Source organism: Hyperolius riggenbachi, chromosome 2 (genome assembly GCF_040937935.1).
Source record: "Hyperolius riggenbachi isolate aHypRig1 chromosome 2, aHypRig1.pri, whole genome shotgun sequence".
NCBI classification, from domain to species: Eukaryota; Metazoa; Chordata; class Amphibia; order Anura; family Hyperoliidae; genus Hyperolius; species Hyperolius riggenbachi.
The window spans coordinates 339,982,481-340,010,194 of record NC_090647.1 but is presented as its reverse complement, the minus strand read 5'-3'; the positions used below and the strand labels follow the sequence as shown (position 1 = coordinate 340,010,194).

General features: G+C 41.5%; 1 protein-coding gene across 2 annotated transcripts in view; it reads left to right on the top strand.

Moving 5' to 3' along the window:
* Positions 1–27,714, top strand: part of CACNA1S (calcium voltage-gated channel subunit alpha1 S) — a 211,924-nt gene that overhangs the window by 166,904 nt on the left and 17,306 nt on the right. For both annotated transcript variants that reach the window (XM_068269453.1, XM_068269454.1), the window contains 5 exons: positions 16,800–16,952; positions 17,972–18,037; positions 18,966–19,057; positions 22,074–22,233; positions 22,328–22,455. In XM_068269453.1, the coding sequence (XP_068125554.1) occupies positions 16,800–16,952; positions 17,972–18,037; positions 18,966–19,057; positions 22,074–22,233; positions 22,328–22,455 (599 nt within the window). The remainder of the gene's footprint in view (positions 1–16,799; positions 16,953–17,971; positions 18,038–18,965; positions 19,058–22,073; positions 22,234–22,327; positions 22,456–27,714) is intronic.

The following is a 27,714-nucleotide window of genomic DNA, read 5'->3' as shown; positions in this document are numbered from 1 at the left end:
CTCTAGCCAGTGCTTATTTTAGTGTTCATGATATTTGTGTTTATTTACCTGTAAAGTGCTATGTGCAATGTTTTACTTGTTTTTATTAATTTTTATTAATTGTCAGGTCAAACCATACTACCACTTCTATTGTATAATCTATAAAGTGCATCATTTTAGTGATCATGCATAGATCTGTTATTTATCAGGTCAAACTCTCCTAATCCTTGGCAATGTGGCAGTTCAAATCGAATTCAATATTCAACCCATGCGGGTTCATGGTTCTTAGATTGAAGATCCATCTTCCCTCTGCTCTGGATATTTCTTTAGTTAAATTTGACTCTCTCCACTTCTTCATATACTTCTCCACAGCCATAAACTTCAAGCCTGATGGGTCCTTATTGTGGTGTATTCTGGAATGGTTGGATACACTGTGGCTCTCTAAACCTTTTTTGATATTATTGACATGCTCTCTAATCCGTTTGAACAATTCTCTAGTCGTCCGTCCTATATACTCTAGTCCGCAGGGACACCATAGCACATAGACTACCCCTTTTGTCCTACAGGTGATACATTGCTCGATTTTATAGCTCTTCCCTGTGTTCCTTGATGTAATTTGCTGTCCACTTACTCCGTTGGCTTCTCTGCATCCCAGGCAGCTTCTACACGGAAAAAAATCCTTCTGTCCGAGTAAATCACTTGCTACTGCTCTTGGTGGTTCTATGTAGCTTGCTACTAGGGTAAATTTCAACGTCGGGGCTTTTCTATAAACAAACTGAGGCTTCTGCGGTAAGACCTTTTGTAGCACTCCATCAGCTTGAATAATATTCAAATTTTTTCTGATTATTCTCTCGAACTCCCTATGTTGGTGATTCTAGTCCAGAATAATTGAATATTCCTTGCTGTTAGTTTTCCCTCTAGGCTCATTTAATAGTAACTGTTGTCTCGAAACTTCTCCTACTCGTGCTCTCTCTGTTCTGAGTGATTGTTCATCGTATCCCTTCTCTAAAAACCTCTTGAGGATGGTTTCACTTTGTTGTAAATAGTCTTCCATGTGGGTACAATTTCGCCTCACCCTTATAAACTGGCCTCGTGGTATGTTTTTTAGCCAATTTGTGTGGTGGCAGCTGCCTAGGGGTATATATCCATTTCTATCTGTACTTTTGAAGTATGTTTTTGTGGTTAATATATTATGTTCTTTCTTAATCTGTAGATCTAAAAAATCCACATTCTCCTTACTGATGTTTACTGTTATATTAATCTCCGGCCATATTTCATTAAATTCTTCACAAAACTGCCTCAGTGATTCTTCTGAACCTCTCCACACAAAGAATAGATCATCAATAAATCTTGACCAAGACACCACCTTGTCATAATGTTCCTTCTCTTGTACCCTCTTCTCCCATTCACCCATATATAGGTTAGCTACACTTGGTGCGAACTTCGCTCCCATAGCGCATCCAGTTTGCTGCAAGTAATATGATCCTCCAAACCAAAATAGTTATAATCCAGGGAGCAATGTAGAAGTTTGATGATAAACTCAATTTGGGCCTCTTTTAGGGATCCATGCTCACTCAAAACATTTTTTACAATTTGTAAGCTTTTGTCATGGGGAATAACTGTATATAGTAAAGCTACATCTCCTGTAACGAAAAAATCTCCCTCCTGTACCCTCACCTGTTCCAGACGCTGCAGCATGTGTTTGGTGTCTTTTAATAGGGTTTGCACTTCAGCTACTCTTGGCTGCAAAAATATATCGATATACTCCCCTATCCTTTGCGTGAGGGACCCTATCCCACTCACTATGGGGCGTCCAGGTGGGTGCTGCAAGTTCTTATGTATCTTGGGATTGTAGTAAATAACCGGCTAACCTGCAAGCTTCACTACATTTTTTCAGAAAAGTCTCCTATCAAGCCATAGCTGGCAAAATTGTGGGATTGTCCCAAACCACTTCCAGAATCCTGGTCCAGGTGTTAAGCCCTATTTGGAATCTTGCTATGTGGTGTTCAAAGGACTGCCTTTTTACCCCAAATTCCACGGGAATCTTATGGCATTGTGTTAAATTACTGCTGTAAAATGGAAATATCAACACGTTACCGAATGGTTACCTTGTTACATTGTTCTCGAATTCACACCGAATGCGGAAAAACCTTGATGAATACAACTAGAAATCGATAAACTTCGAATTTGGTAATTTAACGAACTGGAAAAAGCTATCGCAAAGACAATGATGAATCGAGGCCAAGGAATTTTACCTAAATTGTCTTGATACTTATAGGATAATTATTAAAGTAACCTAAATATTTTTGATTCATATTAATAAATTTCAAAAGTGGTAGTTGAACAGCATATACTGGTGTTTGGGAAGTTCTTGAAGGAGGCAGACAGTTCCTGTACAAATGCAATAAGAAGTAGCTGTAAGCACTGAGGCCAGGCCTGTGTATGCAGGGATGAAGGACTCTTGCCTTATTCATGATCTACATACTGCAGCTCCAAAGATGAACGAAAGCTCTCCAGTCCGCAGTCAGCCATCTTAAAAATACTCAGAATCAGGAATGACAGTTCTCTCACAATGCTGGCACTGCTGCTACTACTACAACTACCTTTACTCTGATCCCTGAAGTTTGATTCATTTTATCTCCTTTCCCTTACACTGACTTATTTCCTTCTGCTGACATTTTTATGTTGGATGGTGATAAGTATGAAGATTCATTTACATATTTTGCGCTACACAAAGATCCACATATTTGTAAACACCTAAATGTAATTATCTAACTAGGTAGAGATGGAAGAATAAGGGAAAATGCTAACTTTTTTTTCACACAGGCTTGATTCACTAAACCGTGATAACTCATATCACGGCCGTTTTCGCGCGCTTTTTTGTGTTTGTGCGCTATTGCAAATTTGCGTGCGCATTAGCAAATTTTTGCGTGAAAACGCGGCCGTTTTTACACGAAAATTCACGATTATGCGCAAAAACGGCCGTGATATGAGTTATCATGGCTTAGTGAATCAAGCCCACTGAATGCATTTGTCTGCATTTTAATGTTTTTCCACAGTAGCTTATGCTAAGATTGCAACGCATCATAGCTGAAAAGACACACTGTGTGTTACTGCTGCAGTGCGACCATACAGTGAGGCGTCCAGTACAATGAAAGCATGCCTCACTGCCACTGTATATGCACACGTTACTCTGTTAAACTACTTCTTGCTGTGACTACTGCATCAGGACCTGAGGCACTGCACTCAATGTGGAATGCCTCATAGGAATAGCATAGCATTGCATTGCATTAAATTAAAAAAATCTTTAATAATGGTATGAGGTACAATACAAAACCTCTTGCTATTGCTAATCAACTAATCTATGTAACAATAAAATGATATATGAAAGCATTAGCACCGCAGTATTCATGCTTCAGTTTTGGGGTGAGCAGGGGATAGACACCTAACTATTTGTTTTTACTGCCATCTCTTCCCCATTGAGGACAAGGGTAATATAAGTAGCCTACATGGACTAATTCCTCCTACTGGGACACAAAAAAACCATCAAGTATACCAGCACACTGTGTTCCATGAAGAAAAAACGCTCTTTTATTGAGCCATTATATCCACAAAGATACCGACAATTGTTTTGGGCGCCTTGCAGGGTCCCCCTTCATCAAGGTGTGTGGTTACCACATGCCTTGATGAAGGGGGACCCTGCGAGGCCCCCAAAACCATTGTCGTTAGCTTTGTGGATATAATGGCTCAATAAAAGAGCGTTTTTTCTTCATGGAACGCGGTGTGCTGGTATACTTGATGTTTTTTGAAGCTTATTGGCATAGCCTATGCCATAATACCAAGCACCCGACCTTTTTTGAACCAATGGTGTGCCCACGCACAATCACTTTTGAACTTGCCTACTGGGACACAGACACCAATAAAAACAACAGTCATATAGTGACTATTTAGAATCTGTTATGTTTTTAGTGCCCTTGTTGTATACATTTCTCAGTTTTCGTTTCAAGGGTGTTTATTGTGTAAAGAAGGTAATTAACAATTTTTGGCAAAACAGGATAATGATAAGTCAAAAATATCCCCACGCAGGGGGGTTAGTAAATATAAAAAAGTAACAAGGTATACAATACACCTTCAATGTATGTTTATATATTGCTATTATCTTTTTATTTATGGGTAAGGGAAGAGAGACAAGGGATACGAGAGTAGTCCATGGGTGGGATTGCCACATCATGCCAATGGCCTACATCAAGGGGCTGAAAAGGGAAGAGAGGGATATGGGTGGGGAGAAAGGAAAGGAATGGGAAAAGGGAACAGTTGGTTGCTGTGATAGCTTAACATAGGTACCAAGGAAAGAATGTATATTTATATATTAATATATATAAAATCTTAAAAAAAAATTCCGTCCACCTCGGATAGTCTAACGTCCATATATGTAGCTTAGATAATTTTATTATACAGAAGAGAACTTTGTCAGGGGAGCTTAAAAAGAATGTAGAGTGTATGATAGTCCCGAATTGTCCTGCCATTCAATCCAGGGTGCCCAAACTTTAAAGAAAGGTTCAATCCTATCATGACTTTTGGCCAGGATGTGCTCTGATAACATTACTTTGTTTAACATGACATACACATCTTCCGAACAAAGAGTCGAGGTCTTCCATTTTGAGGCGATACTGCTCAACACTAAAGACTTGAGAGGAATATTGATGTGTCTTAGCATTAAAACTTAACATGGAAATACGACTAAGCACTGAGTATTTGGGATAGGGGCAGTATAGGAACAGTGATTTTTGTGACAAGGCATAAAGTTTGTGTTTTTCCATTATATGTGCTTGCATGCATAACTAGCCAATGGAAAATAAAGGAATGATTTGCATGGCTCTGTCACTGTCTTCAATTCGATTTTTTTATTCTATTTGATTGAGTTGGAAGTTATGACTTCCCCTTGTTTTAAGAACACAAATATAAATAAATATAATACATGGTACCTCCTTCGTGGAGAGATTTTGCATTCACATTTTCATATACATTTTTCCACATGATTCTTTCATCTTTTGAAATGCTTTTCTGGGAGTTTTAACAAATCGCAGCAACATACAATGATGCTTGCAGCATGCAGGAAAGAGCTGCTTGCAGGCATTTTGTCCTGCAGTGCAGACACGCAAAACACAACAAAATGTCTGAACTGTGAACGGTTCATAGGAATACACTGCATGTGCGGCATGGAGCATTCGACTAAATGCTCCAAAACATCCGCAATCTACCCTAGTGTGCGCCTAGCCTCACTCCATAGACTCTATGATTTTCACATCTTGCATTGATAGTGGTGAAGGCTAAGTCCTTGTATGCCATTTGGAATGTCAACTGTGTCTGGCTTGCATGACTCCATCTTGTTCTTACATGAGGAATAAAGCTTTTGTTTTTGTGGTTTGAAAGTGATGACATGTAAATACCTTCTGCTTCAAGAAGGCATTGCTCTATTCCTACCACATAATGTCCTTAGACTGTTATCTGTGTGCTGCATAGTATGGAAGTTATAATTAAACAGATGTGGATTCAAGGAAGATCAGTAGGATTGCTTGCGCAAATGAGGGAACTATCGCTCCATTTGAAAGAATAACATTGATGGCTATTGACCGCAACTAGCAGTGTATCCATATAACTAGCCTTTTATCACTCCTATTAAGAAAAGAAAGCTAATGATCTAGCATACATATGTGTATTATTCACGCATTTCATTTCTTTCCAGTCTGGAAAAATCAACATTTTACACTGAAATGATAAATGATCCAAATGATTGTATATAATGAAATATGTTATCACTTCTAAGTACAGACTATGCAAATGCCTGGCAGACAGGCCCGGATTTACCTCACAGGAGCCTATAGGCACAGATGTCCTTGCCCGCTAGATTCTGCCCTCCATGAACCTACTAACCCCAACCAAACTGCTCTGCAAGTGGGCTGGCTGGCCCAGTTGTATCTTCTCCCTTACTTCCCTTGCCCGTCATAGATAGCTACAGGTGCCCCTTAGCATTAGGTAGCCAGAAGTACCCTCAATATTAAGTTGCCTTCAACTGAAGGGAGGACTCATCAGTGGAATGCGGAGAGCCCGGTGAGTGACCTCTCATTTACATCCTGCTTAGGACTCTGCATAAGGAAGGAGACACTCAAGGTGCAGAGTGAGCTTTCCATAATCAGGTGCCTGTAGGAACGTGCCTACAGTTTCTTATGGTAAATCCAGCCCTACTGGCAGATAACAGATAATAATAATGCGGCTTCCTGAAAACCCCAGTGTGGTGTGAGCAGTAGTGGTACCATCTCATGTCATAAAAAAATGTTGTCAGCCCTATACAAGATACATTTCGTGACCACTGCTTGCAAGGTGAAAGTCCTATCCTCCTCACATTGGTTCGCATACTAACTGTGGTCCCCAAAGGAAGGCCTTGCTTGTGTATCATGAGCAACTTCATAACACAAAAGTGATGGGGGTTGTTGTTCTATGATCACACTGTGCTGATCTGCTCTACCTCACGACCATACTAAAGATAAATATGTGTAAAACATGCTTAAGATAAGGGTTAAGAAAAAGATTTGTCACACCTCCCTGCAATTAAACTGAGGACACTTTTAACCCTGAAATCATGGTAACTCTTTTCCTCTTTGGTCTGCTCCCAGTATACTAGGATTTCGTACTAGACCTTATAAACCTGTGACTGTAAAGGTGAGAAAGTCACATACTAACTTTGGTAGAGGATCATCTAGAAGCTTCCCACAACGCTGGGACCTTCTGAAAGGTCAGGGCCACACTCCCATTTGTGAACAAGTGCATTCGCACTGCGCAGGTGCAGGATTCTACATACCTGCAAAGTAGCATGGAGCCAATCAGGCTTGCCAGAAAACGCTACTGCACAGGAGCAAGGCTTCCTGTGAATGTGCAGTGCGGCCAAACTTGTTCACAGACAGGAGCATAGCCGCACACACCTCTTGACAAGCCCTTGTTGAATTGGTTTGAAGATCTCAAGCGCTGGATCGGCAATTGCGAGGGGAGCAGAGGAAGCCTCTGGAGTATCCAGAGGCTTCTCTCTATTGAGGTATCTAAATGGGGCATTTTTTCCCTGCAGATACACTTAAACAGGTGATTGCATACCCCTTGACTTTCCCTGTTCCCTTTGCTGTGCTCTGTCTGGAGACCCCTGAGATTCCATTACTGAAATCATTGGTGACTTTTACATCATATGATGTAGAGAACAAGGAAGTGATGGGCAATGATGGTACAGAAACTGCTTTACTGTTGTTTGCAATGCATAGGACAATATGTGTGCTCCTTGATGAAGAAACCAAAAACTGCCCTGAGAAGTGCTACAAAGTACATTGATCAGCTCACAATATACTGTAGACACTTAAAATTTAGATATGCATGGCACTATGAGAAGTTTCCAGAATTGCTTACGTCGTCAGTTGGTTTATAAAGCACAAGCATCTTTCACAGCACTGTACTGTATGAGTGAACAGTAAATGGCACAAGCAAATATCATTGAAAACAGGCTTGATGCAGATAATAAAAAGTTGTGTAGCATATCTTGTTGTTCAATGTATATTTATAGATGTGACTGTAAAGGAAATGCAGTAGTACTAAAACATAATAGCAACCAGCTCAAAACAAAGTACAATTTTATTCTGGACAGTGTGGAAAGGGGTTAGAACCTCATTTGGGTTTGTACTGCCCACTGGGGAGATTTTACCTCGCTCGCTGGAACCTCAATGGCTTTAAAATAAATATCAGTGGCCCCAAAGGACAGGAGAAGAGGTAAAACAATTACAACTTTATGGGGGTTCTGGTCTTTCCCTATTCTAGATTAAAATATTTCTGGCATTTGTATTGACCTGAAGAAACAGGCTGAGACCCGTGAAATGCGTTGTCCTTTTAAGCATGCTGAATAAATAATTTAATATTTTTACATTAACCCTGTGGTTTGGGTTCTTCCATCTGGAGTGGTAAAGACACCCTCCCTCCATCATATATTTTTTTGTTTCATTACATTACCTATTTTTGGGCACCTCTACCCCCAGTACTACATTAAAATATGTTATCTGTTGCGTTCCCTGTTTGAGAAATGTATACACTTCTGTCCAGACGGGGAATGACAAAAAAAAAGTCTCTTAGACAGAAAGCAATAAAGACCCTCAAAAGTTTCTAACACGTTCTATAATACTCAGATTTACCCCCAAATACTTTTTATAGAAATTTATTAGAGAAGTTTAACATATTTTCACCAAATATACTTTTACGCATTCAGGGACTTGCATTCAGGGAATCGCAAAGCTGACAGTGAACTGTGAGCAAGGTCAAATTTGCATCACCACCAATTTTAGGTTTGCCTTGTCATATTTACCATTTTGCATTATAATCCCTTCAATGTCAACCTTTCTTAGTGTCATATATCTTATCGATATGTGCCTTAAATTACTATTAACTACTTAAAGGAGCCAGCCTAAAAGTCATCATAATCAATAATAGCCACTAGTGGACTTGTAGCGAACTATACACATAATTTTTATAGGTTAAAATTGCAAAACATTGTTAAACATATATAATCAACCTAAAGCAAGATGGAGATCATAATTTCTCTGCATTAATATGAGATTTTCTGACATTAGTGTTCTTAGTGTTGCCAGTTACTCCAGGTCTGATCCCTACCTATTGCGTCTTCCACATAAGTGTTCTTCATTACTCCACCCCCACCTTTTTTTTTTATTATTTCCAACCTTATATAAGCCTCTAATACTGAACTAAAAATTCTCTGAACATACACATTTTCATTGATCCAGAAAGGGAAAGAAATTGGACCAATTAATTACTTCAGAAGGTGTACAAAAGACCTGGAACTCTACCTGGATTTGAAGCAACCATGCTTTTACTTCATATATCAACGTGTATAAAGCACAATGCATAGAGCACTTGATAAAGGTCTTAGGGCCATATTCTATTGCTGAACTTGCCAGCGCTAAACACAAGTTCTTAACTTAGGCGATGGGGGCATCGCCTAATCTAATTAAACTTTAGACCCCCCCAGGCAGAAAATAACTCGCTTGGGCGATATAATCGCCCAGCGAGTTCTTAACACGGTATCCAATTACCCTATTCATGCCTCCAGGAAGCGATGCTTCCCGGCAGACATGAGCGTTAGCTTAGACCTGCAGAGCGTTAGCTTAGACCTTAGACCAATAAAATGGCTCAGACAGCGGACCAATGGGGAGCCCGGCTGTAGATTCAAAGATGCTTTGCCCGGGCTCCTATGTGGACAGTAATTACAGTGTTAGATACACTGTAATTACGTAATGGATTTTGCGGCGAGAGGCGTCGGATGATTGGCGGAGGTATTTATAATGACGGGAGCCTTTGCAGAGCTGCGTGGGGGCTTCTAAACTGTGCAGCGACCCGACGGGGAGCTCTGGGGGTCTCCTTATTAAAGGAGACCCCCAGATGCAGCGGCGGAAGATGGCGGCGATGTTCGGTGGGTTAGTGCGCATGTGTGGGGAGTGAGGCCGTGGTGCTGATGGACAGCACCACAGCGTAAACCTCACTCCCCATCGCTCATTAAAAGGGAGCATCGCTCAGGCTTTCGCCTGAGTAATGCTCCCTAACGATTGGCCATCGCGCGAAGGATATGGGCAATAGGATTTGCCGGTAATCCTCGCGCGATGGCAAGGTGAAAAGTAGCTTGCATCTGCAAGCTACTTATCACCTTGAATAGGATATGGCCCCTAGTGACCAAAACATTGAGCTTCATACACTGTGTATATATGAATTAAAAGCACAGCAGCTTTAAAACAAGGTGGAGTTTTGGATATTTTGTACACTTTCTGATGGATGTCAGCCAGGTTGGAATCTAAGCTTTTCTGTTGTTGTGACTACCTGGTACTATTTGTCTTTTACCAATAGAGTACATGACCTGCGGGCCTCAGTAACACACACTTCTGTTGGGAGTCAAAGATTGGAAAGAGGGTCCATCAAACCTCCAATATAAAGTCCAATTTGTGCTACCAATCCAGACTCAACCAATTCAAGCCAGGAGATACTCCAAAATATTTTCATTTATTTGCAGCGGTTATACAGCATAAATAGACCAGCACGACGTTTCGGGCGGGGAGCCCTTTCTCAAGTGCTTAATCCAACTGGTGAACATATACTCCGTATATAACAGACTGTGAAAAAAAACACACCCCTTATGACATCAGTGGGTGGGCACAAACTTGAATTCACAATTTAACCCTATCCTTAGAGAACAGCTATAATATTACAGGAAACATTTAAGGCTAAAATCGTCGTTCAGGCCATTAGGCAGCTGCGTGCCCAGTCGGTCCATCCACCAGGCCTCACGTCTAAGCAATACATTTCTAAAATCTCTCCCTTCCTGTCTTTCAACGACTTCGAGAATCTGCCACCTTAATTGACTGACACTATGTTTCATTTCTATGAAGTGTCTAGCCAAAGGATACCCTCTCTTTTTACCTTTCTCCTTTTCCTCTTTCTCAATTCTCTCTCTGAGGGCATCAGGGTTGCGTATGTGACTGCGATGTTCATTAAGGCGTGTTTTTATATCTCTCGAGGTTTGGCCCACATAGGCCAAACCACACGGGCATTTAATCAGATACACAACCCCCTTAGTATCACATGTGGCATAATCCCTCAAAGGGATGGGTTGACCCATTCTCGGCTGGTGCACTACAGGACCCTTAATGATCCCATTACAATGTTGGCAGCTCAGACAAGGGAATGTACCTTTTTTGGGGTTACCCAGAAATAACTGTCTAAGTGGCTTTGATCTCCCTATGTCAGCTCGCACTAAAGAATCCCTGACTGATCTGCCCTTTCTGTACACAAACCTAGGTGGTGACCTGCATACACGAGCCAACTGGGCATCTGCCTCTACCAAAGGCCAGAACTTCAATACATTATCACGCAGAACAGGGGATTCCCTGCAAAACGTGGTAATGAAACTCACCTCACTATCAATATCCTGTTCAGGTTCATTATACATCCTTAATGTTTCTCTCGCTACACCTCCCATCTCTACCGCAAAATCCTCACATTTCTTACGGTCATATCCTCTTTTCACAAAATCCTCAGTGAGGAGCCGCGCCTGCTTCCAATACAATGCGTCACTCGAAGTGATACGTCGTAACCGTACATATTGACTTTTAGGTAAACCATTGACCAGCGGTCTGGGATGACAACTACTGGCCAACAGAAACCCATTTTTATCGGTATCTTTACGATACAGATCAGTATCAAAACCATCAGCTTTTTTAGTTATCTCCACATCCAAAAAATGTAGGACGTTTTGACCGTACTCCATTTTAAATTTAAGCGTAGCATGCTTATCATTCATTTCATTGAAAAACAGTAGCAGCTCCTCCTCTGTACCTGTCCACCCAAAGAACAGGTCATCGATAAATCTGCAGTACCCCCGGATGCCCGTGGGGGCCTCCGGTCCCAGAAAATGGACCCTCTCAAAGTCAGACATGACAATATTAGCTACAGTCGGAGCATAAGGGGCCCCCATCGGCACCCCGAGGCACTGCAGATAAAACTCATCCCCAAACCTAAAATAAGCATGGGAGAGGCAAAATTCAAGGCATGACATAATAAACAATAGCATCCTATTAGATATCTGTTCCACATCAATAAGTCTTCTCCTGACCGAAGATAGTGCTTCCTCATGAATGATATTGTTATATAAATTAACCACATCCATGCTGACCAACAATTTGATCTCACTAGCATCCATGTGGTCAAGTGAATTCAGGAAATGCGTAGTGTCCCTAAGACAATATTCATCAGTTTTAATAATAGGTTGCAACCATGTATCTACAAAGATACCCAAAGGTTCCAGGAGGGAGTCTACTGCCGACACTATAGGTCTCCCCAGGGGATTGAGAATCATCCTCTCACCTTTACTGTGCAAAGATATTCCTGATTTCATCACTAAATGGTATGGCATTTTGAATAAGTGTTCCCAGGATCTTATGTTATTAACTGTACAATATTGTCATGTCTGACTTTGAGAGGGTCCATTTTCTGGGACCGGAGGCCCCCACGGGCATCCGGGGGTACTGCAGATTTATCGATGACCTGTTCTTTGGGTGGACAGGTACAGAGGAGGAGCTGCTACTGTTTTTCAATGAAATGAATGATAAGCATGCTACGCTTAAATTTAAAATGGAGTACGGTCAAAACGTCCTACATTTTTTGGATGTGGAGATAACTAAAAAAGCTGATGGTTTTGATACTGATCTGTATCGTAAAGATACCGATAAAAATGGGTTTCTGTTGGCCAGTAGTTGTCATCCCAGACCGCTGGTCAATGGTTTACCTAAAAGTCAATATGTACGGTTACGACGTATCACTTCGAGTGACGCATTGTATTGGAAGCAGGCGCGGCTCCTCACTGAGGATTTTGTGAAAAGAGGATATGACCGTAAGAAATGTGAGGATTTTGCGGTAGAGATGGGAGGTGTAGCGAGAGAAACATTAAGGATGTATAATGAACCTGAACAGGATATTGATAGTGAGGTGAGTTTCATTACCACGTTTTGCAGGGAATCCCCTGTTCTGCGTGATAATGTATTGAAGTTCTGGCCTTTGGTAGAGGCAGATGCCCAGTTGGCTCGTGTATGCAGGTCACCACCTAGGTTTGTGTACAGAAAGGGCAGATCAGTCAGGGATTCTTTAGTGCGAGCTGACATTGGGAGATCAAAGCCACTTAGACAGTTATTTCTGGGTAACCCCAAAAAAGGTACATTCCCTTGTCTGAGCTGCCAACATTGTAATGGGATCATTAAGGGTCCTGTAGTGCACCAGCCGAGAATGGGTCAACCCATCCCTTTGAGGGATTATGCCACATGTGATACTAAGGGGGTTGTGTATCTGATTAAATGCCCGTGTGGTTTGGCCTATGTGGGCCAAACCTCGAGAGATATAAAAACACGCCTTAATGAACATCGCAGTCACATACGCAACCCCGATGCCCTCAGAGAGAGAATTGAGAAAGAGGAAAAGGAGAAAGGTAAAAAGAGAGGGTATCCTTTGGCTAGACACTTCATAGAAATGAAACATAGTGTCAGTCAATTAAGGTGGCAGATTCTCGAAGTCGTTGAAAGACAGGAAGGGAGAGATTTTAGAAATGTATTGCTTAGACGTGAGGCCTGGTGGATGGACCGACTGGGCACGCAGCTGCCTAATGGCCTGAACGACGATTTTAGCCTTAAATGTTTCCTGTAATATTATAGCTGTTCTCTAAGGATAGGGTTAAATTGTGAATTCAAGTTTGTGCCCACCCACTGATGTCATAAGGGGTGTGTTTTTTTTCACAGTCTGTTATATATGGAGTATATGTTCACCAGTTGGATTAAGCACTTGAGAAAGGGCTCCCCGCCCGAAACGTCGTGCTGGTCTATTTATGCTGTATAACCGCTGCAAATAAATGAAAATATTTTGGAGTATCTCCTGGCTTGAATTGGTTGAGTCTGGATTGGTAGCACAAATTGGACTATTTGTCTTTTACCATCCTATAATTCCTTGCCTGGGTAAGTGGAGATTTGCAAGGATTTGTTGCTCAATAGTTTGACCCTCAAATGTAAACACATTAACCACTTAATTAATTTACTACAGAATATCTACACCTCTAGAGATTTCACTTTGGCTCCAGGGATATAGATATATGTACTTCACCACGATCGCTGTTGTCCCCTCCTATAGTTACCAAAATAAAATTATTTTTAAAAGTGACATTTTAAAAAATAACATGAATAGGGCCTTTTTTTTAATATGTATGTCATGACGGTATACTACTGTGTTTTTTTGTTTTTATTTTTGCAAATAAGGGCTTGTAATTTGTGATGGATGCAAAAGGGAAAAATACACATTTATTTCCAAATAAAATAAAATATTGTTGCCATACATTGTACTAGGGACATATTTTAAATGCTGTAAACACTGGGACAAATGGGCAAAATGTGTGGGTTTTATCCACAGTAGCATGTTTTATTTTAAAACTATAATGGCCAAAAACTGAGAGATAAGGATTTTTTTCCATTTTTTTCGTATTATTCCCTTTAAAATGCATTCGGAATAAAATAATTCTTAGCAAAATGTTCCACCCAAAAAAGCCTAATTGGTGGTGAATAAAAACAAGATATAGATAATTTTGTTGTGATAAGTAGTTATATAAATACAAATGTGCTGGCAAATGAATGGAAGGAACACTGAAATGTGAAAATTGTTCTGGTCCATATGGGGAAAACTCCTTAGAGGTGAACTGGTTAACTTGTACATCTGCTATTGCCTTTAAATGTGTCCAGCTCATTGGGGCTGAGAAGGTAGAGTCCAACAAATGGAATGACCGGATTTTCGCAATAGTTGCAAATTTATTATAGTACCATAACCTCAAATAACACAATGTTTTGGCCTGTGGGCCTTCCTTAAGTGCACTTGAGAAAGGCCCACACTGCTAAAAATATGTGTTATTCGTGGTTATGGTACTGTAATAAATTTGCAGCTATTTTGAAGATCCAGGTAGAGACCCAGTCATTCCTTTTGTTGGACTCTGTTGGACTCTGGCTGTAACACACCTTTGGTGGATCCGGGCGTGGACTGGTAGACTACCTGGTGGACACATTTAGCAGTTTGAGCAGCAGGATCATCCCTTTCTGTTTGGTTGAGAAGGTAGAGAGCAGTGATGCAGGAAAGCTGTACTGATTTGTCTTTAAACTCTCTGCTGTTAGGTGGGAAAGTTGCAACCCTCTGGATCATATCAGAACATAAATTGCTTAAAAGTTAGTAAATTAGCCATTGTGTAACTGTAGTCTTATACACTCATTTGCAGGGACCTGTTTTTTTAATATGTCCTTTAAAGGATACCCGAAGTGACATGTGTATGTACAGTGCCTAGCACACAAATAACAATAATCTCTGCCTGAAAGAGTTAAATATTTATAGAGATATCTTTGGGTGCAATCCTTTATGACGTGAAGGATCAAAACACAGTCCTCTTAAGGGGCAATCCACCTTGCCCACCAAGACACATTTATTGCTTTAGAAAAGGACTTATATGGATAATGCAATCTCAAAAAGGCAAAAACGTTTCGAAAATAAAAATACAGTTCTTCAATTTCATGCAATAAATCTTCATATGATCAATAAAACATCACCTGACCAAGTAGGCTTAATAAGTGGTTGTAGCTTTGCGGGTATTTTATCCCAAGATAGTAATTGTGGCTTTACGGGTATTTTATCTCAAGACACATGTTCGTTTTGGGCTTTTATATAAATTTGTAAGCGCCCTTCATCAGGCCGTGATACCCAGCTCTGTGTGGCTCAATCAGAACAATCAAATGGAGTCAAAAAACCAAATTACGGGAGGCTGCTAGGTGGGAGTTCGTTTTTTACTCCATTTGATTGTTCTGGTTGAGCACTTACAAATTTATATAAAAGCCCGAAACAAACATGTGTCGTTGCCTTGAGATAAAATACCCGTAAAGCCACAATTACTATCTTGGGATAAAATACCCGCAAAGCTACAACCACTTATTAAGCCTACTTGGTCAAGTGATGTTTTATTGATTATATGAAGATTTATTGCATGAAATTGAAGAACCGTATTTTTATACCATTTTTTGATATACCTCTTTTTCTATATGTGTCAATAAAGTTTTTTCAAAAAGTTTTTGCCTTTTTGAGATTGCATTATCCATATAAGTCCTTTTCTAAAGCAATAAATGTGAAAGAGTTAAATATCAGGTATGTAAGTGGCTGACTCAGTCCTGACTCAGACAGGAAGTGACTACAGTGTGACCCTCACTGATAAGAAATTCCAATTATAAAACACTTTCCTAGCAGAAAATGGCTTCTGAGAGCAAGAAAGAGGTAAAAAAAATGGGAATTTCTTATCAGTGAGGGACACACTGTAGTCACTTCCTGTCTAAGTCAGGACTGAGTCAGCCACTTACATACCTGATATTTAACTCTTTCAGGCAAAGAAAGAAAAAAAGGAACACAGCATAGTTATTTGTGCGCTAGGCACTGCACAAACACATGTCTATCTCATCATGTCACATGTCACTTCAAGTATCCTTTAAAGTGAACCTAAAGTCAGTAAAAAAAAACGAGATTAACTCACCTGGGGCTTCCCTCAGCCCCCTGCAGACGATCGGTGCCCTCGCAGCTCCGCTCCGATGTCCCAGGACCCGCCGGCGAGCACTTCCGGTTTGGCCGTCACTGGCCGACAGGCATGGGAACGCGAGTGATTGTTTGCGTTCCCAGCCTGTATATCGCCCCCTATGCTGCTATTGCGACCTCCTGGCCGCAATAGCAGCATAGGGGGCGATATACAGGCTGGGAACGCGAACAATCACTCGCGTTCCCATGCCTGTCGGCCGGTGACGGCCAAACCGGAAGTGCTCGCCGGCGGGTCCTGGGACATCGGAGCGGAGCTGCGAGGGCACCGATCGTCTGCAGGGGGCTGAGGGAAGCCCCAGGTGAGTTAATCTCGTTTTTTTTTACTGACTTTAGGTTCACTTTAAAGCAAAAAGATGTCTCTATAACTGTAACAAAAAAAATTCTATATATGGGTGAAATTATGGGAGCACATGTGTATTGCAGTCAATTCTGGTTATATGCCATACCTGGAATGACAATGACTGTAGATTTACCAGCCTTTACAGAGCGATGATTCACATAGCATAAGTATGGTAATGTGTGGCCATAAGCAAAGCAGTCAGAAGTTATAATGACAGTTCTTTTTAATTCTTCCATTCTAGACCCCAGCCATGCCTGCTACACCTGTTGATGACGACTCTGCACGTATTTCAATTACATTCTTCCGCTTGTTCCGTGTCTTGCGTTTGGTGAAATTATTGAGTCGAGGGGAAGGAGTCAGAACTCTGCTCTGGACCTTTATAAAATCCTTCCAGGTAATAAAACCGACTCCATTAAAATATTATTACATAAAATCCTAAAATATTTCAGATCATTTCACTTGTGAGGCTGTGTTGGATTGGTGGCTGTATAGTGCGCTGGTTAAGGGCTCTGGCTGGGACCTAGGTTCTGCTTGAGACCTGAGTTCAAACCTCGGCTCTTCCTGTTCAGTAAGCCAGCACCAATTCAGTAAGGAATCCTTGGGGTAGAGTCCCTTACACTGATACTGCCTACTGAGTGCGCCCTTGTGGCTGTAGCTCAAGTACTTTGAGTCTGCCAGGAACAAATGTGTCAGTATTTGTCTTGTCTTTAGTGTAATGAGATTATGAATTTTAAATAAAACCTATAAAGCCTATTCATTTTTAGGGATGGTGCCTAAATATGTCATCATTTTTTTAGAAACTGGACAGTCTAGTGAACAAATTTAATTTTCTTAGCAGAAAAAGCAAACATACAATTTACTTCCAAAGACTTTTTATAATCAGAGATAAACCAACATGTTGTTCTAAATCAGATTCATATCTAAATCCATTTACTCTCTCCAGATTTTCATCAGTGGGATCCCCATAGCAGCTGCTATGGGGCCTGTAGTTAAGGTAGGCCTTGTGCTTACACACGGATGGGAATTGGACACACATAAGACAGGGGAGAGACAAGACAGAGGTGTGGATCAGAGGAGGAAGCAGTGCAGTGGCAGGACAGATGACATACCGTACTCTGCTGCTGCACACTCTGGATGGGATAGAAGGTTGATACAAGCTAACTTAGTTTTGAGGGAAGTGGAGAGCAAAAAGGCCGATATTCCTACTATTTAGTGGAAGGGTGAGGTGAAGTGGCACTAAAACTACTTAATACTATGAAAGGGGGTGAGAGGGGGCAAAGGCTACCTAATACTATTACTTGAGGAATGATAAGGAGCCCAAAATCTACTTAATATTACTATTGGGGCTGGGGTGTTCTATCTATTGTCAGCTTTAGTTTCAGTAATATTCCATTTGTTTTTATCTTACCTCAGGCACTTCCGTATGTAGCCCTTCTCATTGTAATGCTCTTTTTCATCTATGCAGTCATTGGAATGCAGGTAAGGATTTAGTAAGAATCTAAATGTTGTTTTCCTATTGGTTAGTGCTTCATTATCCATCAAATTACAGCAGACCTGAACTCAGAACTTCCTCTATACTATAAAAGATAAGCAACAGCATAATAACCTTTAAACACAAAGACTTAAATACAAAGCCTGCATGCAGCGAGTTAGAATAACGCAATCCGTTATTGTGAACAGGCCCATAGAAGTGTATGGGCAGTGAGTTGACATGCAGAATTATTCTGCAACGCAACTGACCACTGTGAACAGGGAAATCCTGCAATAAATCTGCAGTTTGTCTACTTCCTCATTTCATGGAAGCAGACATATTGTTAACATCCTGTCTTTACCAATTAAGTCTCTGCCATGGCAGTCAGGTGACACATAAGAGAGCTCAAATTACAACTATTGCTTTGTCACAGATAAGGGGGAATTAGACTAAACTCTCTAAATACATACAGGGTGCATCTCTATGTGTTTTCCATCGGTCCTGTGCAACAGTTCAGGTCCACTTAAATGGACCAATAGGAAAGCTTCAAAGGGAGAGACTTCCTCCAGATACTACTAGAAATACTGGTTGTTTATTATTATTTTAGAAAGAGCTCTTCCCATCTTTATCTTTTTCACACCATTAAAATGAATATGATATGCTGCTTTCAATGCAGCACATTAAAGGAAATAATTAAAAATACAGAAATATTCCACTCTGCTATAAATGAGCCACCACCATTTATTCTATTAGAAGGAATTTGTAAGTTTCGTCATCAATAAGCAAAAAAACCAAACATTTTACTACCAGAGAACACAGAAATAGCAAACAAATCAGTTAACTGTTTTAATGTATATTAGTCTTTTGTGTGTGTATGTGAGTATTTTTATTTTTGTATTATAGTATGTGATATGATATTTTGCTGCTTTTTACTAGGTCTTCGGTAAAATTGCCATGGTTGACGGCACACACATAAATCGCAACAACAATTTCCAGACGTTCCCCCAGGCTGTGTTATTACTTTTTAGGTAATGTTAACATTATTTATCTTCGGCAATGATGTAAATCAAAACCATAAGGTCAAACAGTTATGCAAAATGAGTAAGCAATGCTCACTCAATTTAAAGTGAAACCATAACCAAGAATTTAACTTTATCCCAATCAGAATCAGTTTATTCGCCGATACCCCCTTTCCCATGAGAAATCTTTTCCTTTTCTCAAGCAGATCATCAGGGGGCTCTGTATGGCTGATATTGTGGTGAAACCCCTCCCACAGTGTAATGTCAGGACCATGGTTCTGACATCACACTGCGGGAGCCTTGTTGCATTGTGGGAAATAACAGCTGTTTACAGCTGTTTCCAACTGCCAAAAAAGCAAGCAGCATCTCCTTCATCTGACATCACCTGCCAGCAGTTAAAATGTCACCATCTGATAAATGTCAGAATGTAAATCAGGGAGAGGAAATATTTTACAATGGACAAACACTGACTAAATCATTTATACAGAATTATTGTAAAAAAGAAGCAATTTTTATTACATTATTTTCACTGGACATCCTCTTTAAGAACCTTTTTTGACCATCTTGTCAAAAATGCAATACCATTATACACAGTAAATAGAGTTTACAGTCAAATACAGTGGTTTGCAAAAGTCTTTTGCAGTCTCCAAGAGGTTTTCTTCCAAGATTGCCCTGTATTTGGCTTCATCCATCTTCCCATCAACTCTGACCAGCTTCCCTGTCCCTGCTGAAGAGAAGCACCCCCAGAGCATGATGCTGCCACCACCATATTTGACAGTGGGGATGGTGTGTTCAGAGTGATGTGCAGTGTTAGTTTTCCGCCACACATAGCCTTTTGCATTTTGGCCAAAAAGTTCCATTTTGGTCTCATCTGACCAGAGCACCTTCTTCCACATGTTTGCTGTGTCCCCCACATGGCTTGTGGCAAACTGCAAATGGGACTTCTTATGCTTTTCTGTTAACAATGGCTTTCTTCTTGCCGCTCTTCCATAAAGGCCAACTTTGTGCAGTGCACGACTAATAGTTGTCCTATGGACAGATTCCCCCACCTGTGCTGTAGATCTCTGCAGCTCGTCCAGAGTCACCATGGGCCTCTTGACTGCATTTCTGGTAGGTTTACAGCTGTGCCATAATCCTTTCATTTCTGTATGATCGCTTGAACAGTGCTCCGTGGGATGTTCAAGGCTTTGGAAATCTTTTTGTAGCCTAAGCCTGCTTTAAATTTCTCAATAACTTTATCCCTGACCTGTCTGGTGTGTTCTTTGGACTTCACGGTGTTGTTGCTCCCAATATTCTCTTAGACAACCTCTGAGGCCCTCACAGAGCAGCTGTATTTGTACTGTCATTAGATTACACACAGGTGCACTCTATTTAGTCATTAGCACTTATCAGGCAATGTCTATGGGCAACTGACTGCACTCAGATCAAAGGGGGCCGAATAATTATGCACACCCCATTTTGCAGTTATTTATTTGTAAAAAATGTTTGGAATCATGTATGATTTTCATTCCACTTCTCACGTGTACACCACTTTGTATTGGGACGTGGAATTCCAATAAAATTGATTTATGTTTGTGGCAGTAATATGACAAAATGTGGAAAACTTCAAGGGGGCCGAATACTTTTGCAAACCACTGTAAGTTTAATGTCCAAAAAATGGGAAAAAAAACATGATGTACACTGTGGAGAATCTTGGAGCCTCCATTGGGCATTTATTGGTCTTGGTTCCACATGAGTAGATCAGGGCCGGCCCGCCCATGAGGCGGGGTGAAACTTTTGCCTCAGGCGGCACTTCTGGGGGTGCGGCACCCGCCCGTCCGTGGGTGTGGGGGGCCGCCCGAGCTGGATGGGATAGCGGGCAGGAAGGAGGTATTGGGCCTAGCGGCGGGGAGGGGGGTCGGACTCCCTCTCCCTCGCCTGGGTCCCCCGTCCTCCGCTCCCCTCCAGCTTTAAAAAGTTACGTTGATGTAGCTATTGTAAGAGGAAACGGGCGGGGATCACTCACCTATTCCTCGTTCCAGCGTATTGTACACTGTATTGTGAGTGGGCGGCGTAGCAGGAAGTGACGTCAGTGGAACGCACGCTGGAACGAGGAAGAGGTGAGTGATCCCCTGCCCGTTGCCTCTTACAATAGCTGCAGCAATGTAACTTTTTAAAGCTGGAGGGGAGCGGAGAACGGGGGTTCTGACCCCCCTCCCCGCCGCTAGGTCCAATACCCCCTTCCTGCCTGCTATCCCCTCCAGCTCGGGCGGACCCCCATACCCACGGCTTGGGGGGCAGCGATTTCTTTAAAGATTGCCTCAGGCGGCAAAAAGTCTAGGGCCGGGCCTGGAGTAGATTCTTCTTGATTTCCTGTCAGTGGGACCATCAAGGACCACAGTGGGGGGACAGCAATAGAAACTTAAAAGGGATTCTAACATGTTCTCACCCTAAAATCTAGTCTTGGACTGCCTTTAACATTCCCAAGATCAATAAGATAGTTACCCCGCCGTTTCATAGCGCTTTAGTTTCATAGCGTTTTAACCTATTCACCATGAAATAGACTACATATACTTCATAAATTAAGAATTATAGATTACCCAGCAAGCTCATGGTGAACCAGAACTCCTAGGAGTGTGTAAGGGGCTATAAAGGACCAAATATAAAACAAAAGTTTGCCTTCTTAAAACGGAAGGTATTTGGATAAATTAGGTTGTAGTGGCATTTGATGTCTCCCACATTGCATCACTATTGAATATGCAAATCATCATTTGTTGTCCCTGTAAACTAACAACACCTCCAAATGCAATAATGCTCTGTACAATTAATAAGCTGACACATCATTGCATTTGCGTTTTTAGCGGTTCTGGGGGTGTGGTTAGCTTACAGGGACAACAAAGGCTTGATTTGCATATTCAGCAGTGATGCATCATGGGAGATCTCAAATGCTCACTCCAACCTGAATTATCGCAAACACCTGTTTTAAGAAGGCAAACTCTTGTTTTTGATAAATTAAGTAACTGCTCCATATGACATTCTCTTTCAGATGTGCGACAGGAGAGGCCTGGCAGGAGATACTGTTGGCCTGTTCTTATGGAAAGCTGTGTGACCCAGAGTCAGACTTTGTGCCTGGAGAGGAGTACACCTGTGGAACAAGCTTTGCATACTTCTACTTCATCAGTTTCTATATGCTATGTGCTTTCTTGGTAAGCTCTACATAACATCTGCAAGTACTTTTGCCACAGTATAATCTTGGCTTGATGATTAATATGGCATTTTATTCATTATTATGTATTACAGATTATCAATCTCTTTGTTGCTGTTATCATGGATAACTTTGACTACCTAACTCGTGACTGGTCAATTCTGGGTCCTCATCATCTAGATGAATTTAAAAGGATCTGGGCTGAGTATGACCCTGAAGCAAAGTACGTAGAACAAGCAAATTTACACGATTAAAGTAAATGTGTACGAAAAGAAATATAATAGCCGGTTTAGATTTTTTCCTCATCATCCTTTGCAATGTATCTTGCTGTCAAGGTTATCCTGTGGCTTCACTACAAAGTCACTGACCTGGATTTTTGCTACCAGTAAAAGAGTCCATATTATGACCATGAGGTTCCTCCTTTAGATTGCAAACCATTGCAGGCAGCAAACAATGGCCATGCATCTCTTTAGATGATAATTATAAGCTCTCAATATGAGACAGATCACTCCTCAATATGAGTTATAGGCGACGAATATAACTCAGCAATCTAGTGTGGGTAGTAACTTATACAGTCTGACCAACGCCCAGCCGATGCTCGGGTGTGTCTATGGAAGCTGCCGCCTCTCCTTGGTTTCATCACTCTGCTGATGCGCTATTGCTGAGTGATATGTGCTTGGCTGGCATCTCAGCGCCATTGTATAAAAACCACAAACACTGGTTCACACGACAGCTGGGGGCTTCGGACTTTCTCACTGGCCGGGATCCCCAACCCACCATGCGATACCTAGAGGGATGTGCGGGTGGGTCCCGTAACTCAAATCATCAGGGAATTCACCCCCACTGCCTCTATACTGCAACACACACAATTGCTAACTCCCAGCTCTAGCAATTTCCTACCTTTATCTGGTCAGCAGGCACAAGCATAAACAAGGCGGCATTCTGGTGGGAGGCTTCGGTTGGACGTAAGATTGCGTAGATTACGTCGCTAGCAGGACCGCCCAATGCAGGCATCCCTATCACAGGGGTTCCTCCCTAACCACTCACCTGTCACCCGCATCCTGGAAGCTGCAAAAAAAAAGAATCTACCCACTTCACACCGTACGCCCAGCAGGGATTGGCAAGGTGGCCACTCACGCCGTGCATTGTTACCTCCGCCCACCTGAGTCTAAATCTGCATGCTAGTACCATTTGATTGAGTCACTGCAGGTATCCATACAAAGGAAAGCCTGATCCACAGGGAAGGATTCTTTCAGTCAGGCATTGGGTTAATGTCACCAGCGATGCTCACCGGATTGATTAGTCGTGATTCGAATGAGGTTTAATTGGTGCAGGTGTGTGGTGGGGATACAAGGAGTTATTTACCCATAATTCTGCCGCCCGCCCTTCTTTCCAAAGAGCTTGCACGCGTCCTATTGGTCGCTCTGCAACCCTCACACCAGTGCACTTCCTTCTCACTGAATGCCACACATCTTTGATATCTAATCTAAGTTCATGTCCTAAAATTGAGCCAACAGACCCAGCTTCTGCTGATATTGTGCTACAATGCCTATGGCCTTGTCTGCAGACATTCGGCTTCCTGTAGATACTTATCAGCCTGCTATCAGTGGAATGTAGGATCCATATCTATAGGCAACATATAGGCAATATATCCATATCTATAGGCAACATAAAACCCTGTACACATGGGGGATCTCCATTGCCCAGCAGGGATCGGTACTCGATCCCTTGGCGACAAAGTTCTGCTGATGCTCGACAGACATGTCATCAGGGGTATGAGAGGAACTGGCGCAGGAGACTTGGGTGCAGGATACAGCCGGTGTATGGCTGATCCTACTGCTGCACAAGTCCGGGCCGTTTTAATTACTATTCACCCTCCAGACTGCTAATGGATGGTGGGGAATAAAATAATTCTGCTTTTTTTTTTTTTATTAAAAAATGTATTTGGGTAATTTTTGGTTTGGGAAGCTAATTTTAAATGTAATATAATGTAATTATTTAATAAAAAAATGTATGTGGGTGTAGTTTACTATTGGGCCACAAGATGGCGACAGTCGAAAAGTCCTGAAAGCGACCAATCACGCTTCCAGGAACTAGAAAGGGGACAGGAAACTTTTTTTTTTCAGAAAGGCCGCGGCCTCTGATAAGAGTTCGCCGTTTTTTCTGCAGGGGTCTTATATCGATGAATGGGAAGTATATTCTTATTCATTGATCGGGGGGGCTAACGACAGGCAGCGGGAGCACGCGCCTCAGGCAGCAGGAGCAGCACAGTCTATCTGGACGGATAATGTTTTGAGTGGAAAACATGGCCTTAATGTAAACCTGAGATGAATGTGCAAGAGGCTTATTACTTACTTGGGGCTTCTTCCAGTCCTTGTAGCCTGTAGGTTCCTTCAGTGTCCTACTGGTCCGATCCCTTGTGCTGCTGCAGCCAAATGAAACGATCCAGGAGCTACTGTGCATTCACAGTTTCAGGCCGTGTGCCTCTTTGATCACGCTCGTGTGGCCATGAGTGTTCTGCATATGTATATGCATATCTGTATGAACTGTGTACGCAGATACACAGTGCAAAGTGCTCCCGGCCAAGGGGTACGATCAAGGAGGTATGTGGCCTGTGCCCCGCATGCGCAGTAGTCTGCAACTGAGCAAGACTGATTTACCAAAGCTGACAGCGGCACAATCCATCAGAATGGGGGAACACAGAGGGAGCTGACAGACTACAGGGTGTAGTCTGATACACATGATAAAAATAGATCTGATAAAAATCATCTTATTCCCCTCATCTCAGGTACACTTTAAGTAGAAACCAGTGGACAAAAAGCCCCTCTTTCCTGGTGCATTAAAATTGTATTTAAAGTGAACCAAAGATGAAAATAAACTAATGAGATAAGCAATTGGATCTGTTCTTGTACTCTTAAAAGTGACTCTTTTAGATATCTGAAGGTTTTATTTTATGTATAAACCTTTACAAAGCAGATTTAATGTTTAAAGGCTCGTACACACATCTGACTGAAGCCAACAATGGGTCCGTCGGCACCTCCCGCTGGGCGGGTTTTCAGCAGACAGTACAGCGTGTGTACAGTCTGTCGGCGGACTGATAAGGCTGTTTCTGAACAATCCACCCGGCAGATCGTTCAGAAACAGCCTTATCAGACCGTCGACAGACTGTACACACGCTGTACTGTCTGCTGAAATCCCGCCCAGCGGGAGATGCCGACAGAACCGTCGTTGGCTTCAGTCAGCCGTGTGTACGAGCCATAATAGTCTTTGCTCAATTCCATTGGCTCAAGAGTCCCTGAGTGAAAATACATGAACTATTGACCTTTTTATATTTTCCTCTCACAGTAAAAAGCACAGGTATCTGCTTAGGAAAGTGTTTTATAGCTGTAATTTGTTAACAGTGAGCCAACTAAATCCTAACTGTAGAAAAACTGTCAGTTCCTTAGCTAATTATAAACTCTTTCAGGCAGGGAAAAAAGAAAAGGAGCACAGCATAAGTGTCTATATGCTTGCCACTGTATATGCACATGTCCATTTCATCATGTCACATGTCATCTCTGGTACACATTAACATTGCAGAGACTGACACTCCATAAAACTCCAAGGTGGTCACAAATGATACGATAAAATTATCGAAATTTTACAGCAATTTGACAAATATGATCAGTTGTACAGAAAAGTTGAACGCTTTTTTTGTATAAGTTCAAGAAATCTGATTGAAGTTCCCCCTTTTTTTCAATATACAGTGGTGTGAAAAACTATTTGCCCCCTTCCTGATTTCTTATTCTTTTGCATGTTTGTCACACTTAAATGTTTGTGCTCATCAAAAACCATTAACTATTAGTCAAAGATAACATAATTGAACACAAAATGCAGTTTTAAATGATGGTTTTTATTATTTAGCAAGAAAAAAAACTCAAAACCTACATGGAGCTGTGTGCAAAAGAAATTGCCCCCTGAACCTAATAAGTGGTTGGGCCACCCTTAGCAGCAATAACTACAATCACGCGTTTACGATAACTTGCAACACGTCTTTTACAGCGCTCTGGAGGAATTTTGGCCCACTCATCTTTGCAGAATTGTTGTAATTTAGCTTTATTTTAGGGTTTTCTAGCATGAACCACCTTTTTAAGGTCATGCCACAACATTTGAATAGGATTCAGGTCAGGACTTTGACTAGGCCACTCCAAAGTCTTCATTTTGTTTTTCTTCAGCCATTCAGAGGTGGATTTGCTGGTTTGTTTTGGGTCATTGTCCTGCTGCAGCACCCAAGATTGCTTCAGCTTGAGTTGACGAACAGATGGCCGGACATTCTCCTTCAGGATATTTTGGTAGACAGTAGAATTCATGGTTCCATCTATCACAGCAAGCCTTCCAGGTCCTGAAGCAGCAAAACAACCCCAGACCATCACACTACCACCACCATATTTTACTCTTGGTATGATGTTCTTTTGCTGAAATGCTGTGTTACTTCTATGCCAGATGTAACGGGACACGCATCTTCCAAAAAGTTCAACTTTTGTCTCGTCAGTCCACAAGGTATTTTCCCAAAAGTCTTGGCAATCATTGAGATGTTTTTTTAGCAAAATTGAGATGAGCCTTAATGTTCTTTTTGCTTAAAAGTGGTTTGCGCCTTGGATATCTTCCATGCAGGCTGTTTTTGCCCAGTCTCTTTCTTATGGTGGAGTCGTGAACACTGACCTTAATTGAGGCAAGTGAGGCCTGCAGTTCTTTAGATGTTGTCCTGGAGTCTTTTGTGGCCTCTCGGATGAGTTTTCTCTGCGCTCTTGGGGTAATATTGGTCAGCCGGCAACTCCTGGGAAGGTTCATCACTGTTCCATGTTTTTGCCATTTGTGGATAATGGCTCTCACTGTGGTTCGCTGGAGTCCCAACCCTTTAGAAATGGTTTTATAACCTTTACCAGACTGATAGATCTCAATGACAGTACTTTTGTTCTCATTTGTTCCTGAATTTCTTTGGATCTTGGCATGATGTCTAGCTTTTGAGGTGCTTTTGGTCTACTTCTGTGTGTCCGCTCCTATTTAAGTGCTTTCTTGATTGAAACAGGTGTGGCAGTAATCAGGCATGGGAGTGACTACAGAAATTGAACTCAGGTGTGATAAACCACAGTTAAATTATTTTTTAACAAGGGGGGCAATCACTTTTTCACACAGGGCCATGTAGATTTGTAGTTTTTTCCTTACTAAATATTAAAAACCATCATTTAAAACTGCATTTTGTGTTCAATTATGTTATCTTTGACTAATAGTTAATGGTTTTTGATGAGCACAAACATTTAAGTGTGACAAACATGCAAAAGAATAAGAAATCAGGAAGGGGGCAAATAGTTTTTCACACCACTGTACATATTGTTTTTTTCTGATTATTTATTATGAAAATGTAATGGTGCATGGCAGACTGTCAATCTCTTTATGTATAAAACAATCAATCAGAAAAAAATATTATAATTCTAGAATTAAA